This window comes from Glycine soja, chromosome 3, assembly GCF_004193775.1.
Source record: "Glycine soja cultivar W05 chromosome 3, ASM419377v2, whole genome shotgun sequence".
Classification (NCBI taxonomy): Eukaryota; Viridiplantae; Streptophyta; class Magnoliopsida; order Fabales; family Fabaceae; genus Glycine; species Glycine soja.
This window is the reverse complement of record NC_041004.1, coordinates 40,659,482-40,670,260: the sequence shown is the minus strand read 5'-3', so window position 1 is coordinate 40,670,260 and position 10,779 is coordinate 40,659,482. Positions and strand designations below refer to the sequence as shown.

The 10,779-nt window shown below is 32.5% G+C and overlaps 1 protein-coding gene across 1 annotated transcript; it reads right to left on the bottom strand.

Moving 5' to 3' along the window:
• Nucleotides 1-8,253: 8,253 nt before the first annotated feature.
• On the bottom strand, nucleotides 8,254-10,572 carry LOC114407024 (exocyst complex component EXO70H1-like). The gene has a single exon (XM_028369935.1). It carries the CDS (start codon nucleotides 10,422-10,424, stop codon nucleotides 8,517-8,519), a length of 1,908 nt encoding a protein of 635 aa, XP_028225736.1. The 5' UTR covers nucleotides 10,425-10,572; the 3' UTR covers nucleotides 8,254-8,516.
• Between the last annotated feature and the right edge of the window lie 207 nt (nucleotides 10,573-10,779).

The window sequence follows — 10,779 nt, the reverse complement described above, 5'->3', positions numbered from 1 at the left end:
TTTATAAGTGTTTTTTTAAGAAACAAATCCTTTCTTAAAATAAATAGAGAACTGAATTTTTTTAAAAATAAAAGAAATTAAAATAAATATATTATAAAAAATATAAAATTATTTATTTTATTAAAATAAACATTTATTATAACAAATAGGTTTAAATAATCTGAAACATATAATTTGATCCTCCCCTTCCAATGTTGAACTGGCCACTAAACTGTTTGGACATAAGTCAGGGACTTGAATCCTACACCTCCTTATGTGTATCCTACCCCTCCCCTCCCCACCCCCTCTTTTGCTTGAAATTACTCTATTACCCTTAAAGAATTAGCACATCTCTCCAACCTTAACACCTTTCTCCTTTAGAGAATCCTGCTCCTCCTCCCAGCTTGCTTCCTCTTTCATTCCTCTCTGGTAGATGTGGGTTTGGGTTATGGTGGGGGGTTGAGTTCTAGAATAGGCTTGGGGAATGGTCATTCTAGAACAAATATTCCATAATGCGGGTTTCAGAATGGCCATTCTGAAACGACTAAGAAAACAAGCTATTTAAATATTTTTGAAAATGAATTTGAATTGTCGAATTATAGTCATGTTAAAACTATTAATCAATATATTATCACAACTAAATTCCTATGATTAAAAATGAATAAAGATGAGCACAAATTTTTTAGCATTTGATGAGGCATAACTAGTTTAGAAAATTGCCTATTCTAATTTATTATTGTTAGTGTAAAAATTAGAAATATATTTTGTTGTTACAAGACATGCAGATCAGCTTGATGCTTGGAATAATTGCACCCTGAAAGGCTGAAAATCTAATTGGAAACGACCCGGAGATGAGAATTGAGATAGATGAAGGTGGCAATTATCTCATTAGTTTTATTATTCACAAAAAGATAGTCATTAGTTTGAAGTAGGGGTGCCGGTTGCTCAGCTTGGTTTAATTTTTTATTAAAAAAATCATCCCAATTAAACTTAAAAAATATATACAGTTTGGTTTATTTTAATTTTCATTTAAAATAAAATTTAAATCAAATCAAACTAATATTTTATAGTTTGATTTAATTTTTATTTAAAATAAAATTTAAATCAAACCAAACCAATAATAATTTGGTTCAATTTGATTTAATGTTTAGTTTAATTTTCATTTAAAACAAAATTCAAATCAAATCAAACCAAACTAATATTTTGTAGTTTGGTTTAATTTTTTTATTGAAAAATCATTTGAACTAAACTTAAAAAATATATGTAGTTCGATTTAGTTTAATTTTCATTTAAAATAAAACCTAAATCAAATCAAACTAATATTTTGTAGTTTGGTTTAATTTTTTATTAAAAAATCATCCGAACTAAACTTAAAAAATATATACAATTTTGTTTAGTTTAATTTTCATTTAAAATAAAATTTAAATCAAACCAAACCAATATTGATTTAGCTTAGTTTGATTTAATTTTTTATTGAAAAAATCATCTGAACTAAACTTAAAAAATATATGCAGTTTGATTTAGTTTAATTTTCATTTAAAATAAAATTTAAATAAAATAAAATCAACATTTTGTAGTTTGGTTCACTTCAATTTTTTTGATTTTTACTAAAATATTATCATTAAAATATATATACTTTATTTTCATATTTTATATAAGATTACATTAAAAAAATTATCGATAAGAATCTATGAAACTTATTGATATGTTAAATCTTCTACAATAAAAATTTGTAAAATTTTATTTATTTTAAACCAAACATATTTTAAAAAAGTCATATGAAAAAAAATTATATATATTATATAAATTTTATATACATAATATTATAAAATATCATAAAACTCAAGTGTTACAAATCAAATTATATATAAGTATTAATACAAGGGTTTGATTTGGATCGATTTCAAACACACAAACTACAAATCAAATCGAATCCAAATAAATCTAAAAAATATATGGTTTGATTCGATTTTTGGTTTCTTTGAGTGATTTTTTATTTTTATTTTAAATAGGTTTAGATTTTAACAACCCTAGTTTGAAGCCAAATACTCTTCCCGGATTTCTGCGGACAATATGCATTTATTACACATAGATAGCAATATGAAGAAGAAATATCTTTTTTTATATAGGGAATATCTTTAAGTAATATAAGTTGAACATATTATTTCGTCACCTATAATTTTTTTATAGGGAATATCTGTAAGAAGTATAAGTTGAACAAATTTTGTCAAAAAATAAAAGGTGAACAAATTATTTGTTACTTATAATTTTACGCGTTTAATAGTTATTATTAAAATAAAACGAATATTTTATTTTTGTACTCTTTTAAAATGTATGTTTAATTCTACCAACATGTTCGTACAATTTTACTGGGATCCTATTCTGAATATACTAGAGAATGTGTTGCCACTAGAAATTAGGAGATAATTAAAACGATTTTTTATTTAATTATTTATTTATTTGTAATAATATTTTACATAAGAGTTGCTAGATTTTTCAACTAACATGTGTGAACGTTTATCTTGCATTTAGGTTTGGTGTGAAAGAATATAATGCCATTTCGTATTCGAGATAGGAAAAAGTCAACCAGAGGATTCGTATTTTTTATCCTTTGTCTTGCATGCTTAACATTCGTTTGCAAATTGCAATAGTAGTTCTCCAGCAAAGGCAACATTTTTTTTTAAAAAAAAAGATGCAACAATTTTTATTCGAGTATTAGGAGATGACACATACGATTTAATCATTTTTTTAGTAAATACATTTGGTAATTGATTGGTTAAGCGCTTTATAAATAAATTATCTTTTAAACATCTAATTTACATTATTTCGTGCAGGGATAAGACAAGATAATGATTATTTATTCTAACTAATATTTTCCTCCAAATGTTTACTTTCCTCTTAATATTGGACATTCAACAAAATGCCAATCAACAAACTAATATAAATAAATAATCCTATTGCTCAATTCTCATTGTTCAATGTTTTTTTTTTTGGAGAATTCTCATTGTTCAATATATTTTAGTATAAATAAATATTCATACCTAACATATATTAATCATTTTTTAGGACCCATCTTAGGTTCTTGATGAAAACCAACTTTAAAGGGGAAGCTTTGTGGTAACTTATTGGCCAAATGCTAATCAATATAGCAAAATATAAGGTTCAATGCCTCCAATAAGAAATTACGAAGTTTTTTTTATCTCACAAATGTTACTCTTGTAATCAATTTTAGAAAGTTTAATATTTTTTTGTTAGCAAAATAGACATTTAATCAATGATTTTTCAAGTTTATTATGTACATAAACATGTGTTACAAAATGTTTAATGTCAATTTGAATGGACATAAAATATTTATTAAAAGATCAAGCTCTAAATTCAACGGCATTATCAATGGCAATTTTATAGGAATTAAACATTCAAATTTCAAAATTTTTTATGAATAAAAAATTGACGTAAAAAATTGATTAAAAAAGAAAAATAATATAAAAAACACGATGTCATGTAATATTATAAGAGTATTATGTGATACTTCACATGATGTCTTTTGCGTGAAACCACATAATAACACATAAGTTATGTTTGAAAAAATTATTTCACAATACATATCAAGTATCTATTGATATAAAATTACATCAAATAAATTAATACTTAGTGATGAGAATCTTGAAATTGGCCAAATACAGGCTAAAGGTCTAAGTGGAGAAGGGCGAAGGCCCAAGTGGATAAGGATAAAGCCCCCGAGTGGAGAAGGATGAAAGTCCAAGTGGAGAAGGATGAAGGCCCAAAGGCAAAGACACTATCAAAACTATTAATTGTTGTTGAAGGCCCAGATTAATTTGAAGGTCCAAGTTAAATATGTTTTTTAGTTATAATTTTTATTTATTTTAATTTTGGCCCAAACTGTTTAGAAGACTCATGTCTATTTTTATCTTTTTGTTCAGATACACTATAAGTATTGATTTTTATTTTCAATAAAGAAACTTTTGGCATTTTCATAAAATTTGGTGAGAGTTTCTCTCTGGGTTCCTTGTTGAACCAATTATCAGACTTGTCAAGGTAATCCTTGTGGCGTCTACCCATACTTATTTTCCTTCATCGGAAGTGGCGTCTACCCAGACTTATCTTCCTTCACCAGAAGTGGCGTCTACCCTGACTTATCTTCCTTCACCGGAAGTGGCGTCTACCCTGACTTATCTTCCTTCACTGGAAGTGGCGTCTGTCTATCTTGACTTATCTTCCTTCACCGGAAGTGGCGTCTACCCTGACTTATCTTCCTTCACCGGAAGTGGCGTCATCCAAACCTTCGTAGCCTGTATCAAACGATCCGCTCCTACTCAGGTTCGCATCATCTGGTATCAGAGCTTCGGCTCTTGATACAGGTTTTATCCTATCCTATTATTTTCCTTTGTAATTTGTCCAGGTTCGTGTTTTGTCCTTGTTCTGTTATTTGTTTTCTTGTTTGCGTCTTGCTGCGTTGTTGTTGTGTCTTTGTTTCGTTCTTGTTCTTGTTCTTGTCACGTTTTTGTTCTTGTTTCTTGTGTCTTTCCGACTTTGTGTCAAAAAAAAAACTGTTTGAGTTTTATTTCAAGTTAAAAAAAAAGTTGCAAAAATTTGAAAATAAAAGAGAAGAAAACAAGAAAAAAGAAAAGAAAAGAAAGTGGGGTGTTTGATCTTTGAACACGAAATTGAGGAAGTTAGAGGCTTTTTTTTGGCAGAAAATCGTGTACCAAATCCCCTTATCTAGATTCTCCTCTGAATTCTGAGCGTTTTGATATATAGTGGGCCTCAAACAGACAACCGTAGCAAAAGTTATGAGCATTTGAAGTTTACTGGTCACATCTGTTATCTTATATGTTATCCTATCTGTTATCTTATCTGTTATCATATTTGTTATCCAAATTAAATTTAATTTGTTATCCAAATCTGATCTATTATCCAAATCAAATCAAATTTTTTTATCCAAATCAAATCAAATTTAATCTGTTATCCAAATCAAATCCAAGTTGTTATCCCAAATCAAATCTGTTACTCTGATAATTATATTGTCTTTCCTTTTATTTTATATTACCTTGTGTGTCTAATTCGGTCCATCTAGGAACTTAAGAGGGAACACGAGTGGTAAAAGGCAAGAGGGAATACATTACACAAAAGCCTATATTGAGAGCATCAAACACGAGTGAACTACCATCAAAGAGAGAAACACGTGAGTAGAGTGTGGTGAGGTCCTGAATTTTTTTTTTTTAATTTACTGCAAAATTCTTTGTTCCTTAATCATGGCAAGAGCTGGTGACAATGGTGGTGTATATCATCAACTGGACGAATCTCAGCGCTTATTTCTGGATGCGTGGACTACACAAATGCAACGTCTGTTGAACCGTAACAAAGAAGAGCCCTACAGACGAATAGTCAAATCTTCCTCGTTTACTCTTAAACCTCTATCCCCTAGAGAAGTGTGTGATGACCAAATCAGATGAGAGAAAAGAGAGAACAAGAGAAAGAAAATAGTGAGGCACCACAAAGGAATATGAAAAAGAATAGTGATACACCCGAGGAAAAGAGTGATACACAAGAGAGAGAGAGTGATAATTCTAATCAGTTAACTATTTATGTTTCTCCTAGTGTTCAACCCTTATTGCAGGAATTTAAAGATGTCTTTCCCAAGGAGATTCCTCATGGACTGTCACCTTCAAGAAGCATAGAACATCAAGTTGATCTCCTTCTAGAAGCTTCATTGCCTAACAAGCCAACTTACAACAACAAGCCCCAAGAGACTCAGCATAAGGATGCACAGGTCAAAGTTGAGTATGTGAAAAGATTGTATGACCAAGTGAAGGTGCAAATTGCAAAGAAGAATGAAAGTTATCCTAAGCAAGCCAACAAGAAAAGGAAGGAAGTGATACTTGAACCTGGTGATGATCCTGAACATTTGAGGACAAATGTTTTCCAAGAAGGAGAGAATGATGAGAATCTTGAAATTGGCCAAATACAGGCTAAAGGCCTAAGTGGAGAAGGGCGAAGACCCAAGTGGAGAAGGATAAAGCTCCCGAGTGGAGAAGGATGAAGACTCAAGTGGAGAAGGATGAAGGCCCAGAGACAGAGACCTTAGTGATTATGATTTAATGTCAAAAATTAAAATTGCTGACATAAAATAAATAGATAATTAATGTAGAATTTTCTTGACAAGACCTAAAAGTCAAATTCTGAAATTGTGATGGACAAAAAAATATTTAATCTAAAAATATGTATATTTTTTGCTAAAATTAATACGAGATAAGCGCTTACCTTCTAATAGCTCAAATTTCTTTAAAGGTGACAAGAATTAGGTGAAAAATAAAATAAAATGAAAGGTGTTTAATTAAAAAAATGAAAGAAATAGATGCAAAGATAACTATAAATATATAAAAAATAGAGTGTAAAAATATATATGAACCTCACTCACAATTCCACGTCATCTGACCTCTGTTCGTCCGTTACTTCAAATTACTACGTGTTTTTTTTTTGTTTCCTCTTTAAGTGGCAATCGCAATCATAATAATGATTAATCACTGTCTTTCTAAATCCTGTGACGCAAAAATGTTTTCCGTTGAACAAAAAGTTGTGGTTGTTGAACATTAAACTGTTATTTTTCTTCTTTTGTTATGAGGCTGATACTCATTCTCATTTTGTCATTTATAAACTAAAAGAAAAAGGAGGTGAATGACATAAAAGAGAAAGAGAAATATGAAAAAAAAAATTAAAAAAATTATAATCTTTTCATTGAAAGTTAAAAACGTTGTCTATAAAATGTTATTCAACAATTTATAAAGAAAAAAAATTATCAATAATAAAAGCTTTATAATTTATATTATAAAATTATATAATAAGTTAATGATAAAAATAAAATTGTAAAATTTCAATTAAATATTTTAAAAATAGTATCAGATCATGTAGAGGGTAGAAAAGTGAACCGCTTGTTCCTATAATCCTATCAACGAATTTTCCCCTCACCGAACGCTTGAATGAAATGAACCGAAGATGATAACGACATTGCAATTTTAGTATTATTTTTTTTAAGAAGAAGAAGTACAATTATAGTAGTTTTATTTTCTATTTTTACGTAATTTTTTAAAGAAGAAAATGTTAACGTAAAATCTGTGAATTGTGACGAATGTTGATAAAGCAATTTTTTAAAAATTATAAATGCAATTATTTAGTTGAGGTAAAAGCCAATTGAGGTGAATAAACATTAGGAATGATAAACTACTTTTGTGTGAATAAAGGTATTTAAATAAAAAATACAATTATATAGTTTGATATTTTATGAGTTGTTATAGTATCTATAGGAATTGAAATTTAAAATACTTGGGCATTGAGTAACAGCTGAATTTATTACTTTATAAAAAAAAAAAAATGAATCCAACAAGTGAGAGGAGGATTGCACGAAAAAAAAAATCAAAATCTGAGGGTTACAGTACAAATAGGTTTTAGACCAATAATTAAATGAGTTTGAGCATATCAAAGGAAAAAAGAAAAAAAATATAGGGAAAGAGATTCTCAATAACAATTCTAAAATTCAATTTTCCAAAGTGCCATAAGCTTTATGTTGGATATTCCTATGATGAAGTCAAAATATTTTATATAAGTGAAGTAATTTTATAAGATTAAATTAGACTCAGATTCATTTTAATATATCAACAAGTTATTGTGTTGAATAATATTAAATTTGATCTTCTTGAATAAGATTTTATATTTGAATCTTATGAATAAAAAAATAATTTAAATAGAAGATCTCACAAAAACTAATTAGTTACGTTCTTTGATAGAAATTAATTTTTACAAAAATTGATAAATAACTTATATTAATAATATGATAATAATAAAAACTCAAATATAAAGAATTTATCATAATGTGTATTGTTGAACCTATGTTATCTATTATTGTGGATTACTTGTATACAACGAATTTTACAAACATTACACTTAAAATGTTTAATCCTCAACAAATCTTAGAAGTCAATTATATAGGATTGAGTTAGGTTTAATAAATCCACATTTTATGATGATATAAAATTACATATGGTAATAAATATTATTGAGCCTAAAATTTCAGCTACTAATGAAATTACTATTAAATTAGTCTCAAATAATAAGATGAGATAATGAAGAAAACATAAGAAGAAAAAATGAAATAGAAATGAGATAAGAAAGAAAACAAACGCACATCAATAGTAGCTCCACTTTCTTTTGTGCGCAGATTTATTTGTATAAATATATTAATATTTTTATACGTATAAATATAATAATATTAATTTAATGAATTAGACAAAATATTATTGTACACAAATAACGAATTTATCCAGTTTTTGGTTTAGAAGTATACATCATGAAAGTCTGAAAGTAAAAAGTGGAAACTACACGATGAAGTCATGCTTACGTGTACCACACGCAGAAAACTGAAAAAGTCGGTATAGCTTTTGTTGTCTATGTCAAAACTCTATACTCATTACTACAATCAAGAAAAATGAGGGCGAAAAAAACTCGCCGTTCAAACTGTGCACTTAACTCCAACGCCGGAGAGGGGACGACGATACCGACGAGGACGATACAGCACTGGATGAGGTTCCAAAAAAGAAGAGGTTAACGAGGTAATTTTCAATATCCTCAGGGGTAAACGTCACGTACTCCGTCGCCGTCAAGTCCCTCACTGATCCAACCTTAGCTAGAAGAACATTATACCACTCGCGATATCTCGGCACTATACTTCTCGCGATCGAACCTTTTATTTCGTCTCTTAATTCTCTGTCAGCTACGACGAATGAGTTCTGTTTCCGATACGCTTCCTCGAATTTGCGGTTGAAGTTCTCGAACACCGCCCTCGCCTCCGCCGCGGCTGGATTTTCCGCCAATGACGAAACCACTTCTCCCCACGCCACCTTCTCGTAGTTCGAAACGAACCGTTTCGCTTTAGCTTCGTGCTTAAGGATCCAATCGTCGCCAAGCACGTACTGCAGGTTCGAGCTTCGGACTCTGGCCACCACGTACCAGAGATTGTTCGCGAGAAACAGATAAGAAAGCGAAACGTCCTTGCAATGCTTCGCTTTGCCGTCGAGCTTGCAAAGGAGGACGAGAATCAGCCACGCAAAACGCGCCGTCAGCGCCGGCGTCGACGCCGAGTAATCAGATTCTGGACTGTATAAATAAGATTCCGGCAGAGATGACGACTTCTGCGGTGGAAGCCAGTCGCGCGGAAATATATCCGAGAGCACGTTGAGATAATCGGCGAGGACTGAAAGGTAATTCATCGTCTGAATCGTGAGCGAGTGCACGCCGCCGCCGTTCACCGCCGGCTTTGAAGTGCCTTTCTGGATCGTGGACTCGAACTCCGCGAGCAAGATTTGCGCCGATTCGGTGAGTCGTTGAAGCGAAACCAGGAATTGAGAACGAACGCCGGAGTTGTAATCGGAGGAAAAGATAGACTCGATCTCCGGCAACAGTTCGGAAGCCACAGCATGCATATCGAGCACGCGGAACAGCTTCTCCGGCGAAGATTTCTTTGTTTTGGCAACGAGTTCAGGGAATCCGAAAAGGAGAGAGGCACCGTCTCTTGAAATCTCGGCGAAGCATGATTCTCTGACGGAATCTGAGTAACTGAAGACGTGGTCGCAGAGTATTCTCTCTCCGTTAAAGAGTGTTCTAACGGAAATCCTTGTCGCCTCTAACCAACTCTTGATCTTCAAATCAAGAACTTCCCAATCCATCTTGTTAGCGCGCGAGGAGCTAAGTTTCTCCACGCCGAGGCGGTAGATTCCTTCGTCGATGATAGATTTTCGAATTAAGATGTAGACGCTGACGCATTCCTTCGCATAACCGGAAGATATCATGCAGTCAGCGATTAATTTCAGATCCGCCATGGCGCCGGAGGAAACCTGCTCGACTTCGGAGATAGAGTCGCCGGCGGCGCGGATATCGTCGTCCTCCGCCGCAAAATCGTCGTCATAATCGGAGGCGCTGGAATTGGCGGAGGTGCGAGAGGATCTGGCGGAGACGGATTCAGGATCAAGGTGTGCGCGGTTCATGGATAAGATCTGGTAGAACTCTTTCGTGAGCCTCTTCATAGCAATCTGCATTAGGTTATGAGCGAGGATGAGTTTGTCAGAGGAAAGGTTCTGAGAGAGCAACGAATGCATAGTTTTCTGAAGCTGGTTAACACAGTTAATATATTGTTTGGCTTCGTTTCTGTCTTGGTAGAAGAGGGAAGTGACTTTTGCGTAAGCGGAAGAGTCTGGGTTCCATTTGAGTATCAGTGCCTCAGCTTCTTCGATGAAAATATCTTCGTGGAAGCTGCTAGGTTCGGAAAAGCTCAGCCTCGGAAGCGTTGGGCTTGAGGTTAAGGATAGTGGCGAAGAAGGAGAACTGCGTGCCAAAGCAAACGACTCCGTTTTGGGGTTAAAACACAACTTTCTCATGTTTTGGAAGTCTGAAGTCTCTCTTTGCAAACTGTGTTTAAGTACTGGTGGGGGAAGGAATGAATGGTTGGAACTGGAAGTGTGGGATATATATAGAGGAAGCAGGGGTTGCTTGTTCGAGATAATTATGGAGGAGGATTAGAATTTTCTACGTTTTACCTGTATTGACTTTTCAAGAGGTACGTTGACTGTTTACTCTTTCTATTCTGTTGATTAGGCTATCATTCACAGGAACTGATCTTTTCCTTCTTCACATTTTGTAATGCTACGCGTGGCATGCTTGGAGGATTAAGATACCTTGATGTCGATTTCAAGGAAAGAAAACTAACAGCTCACCACAATCCACAGAAGCGTG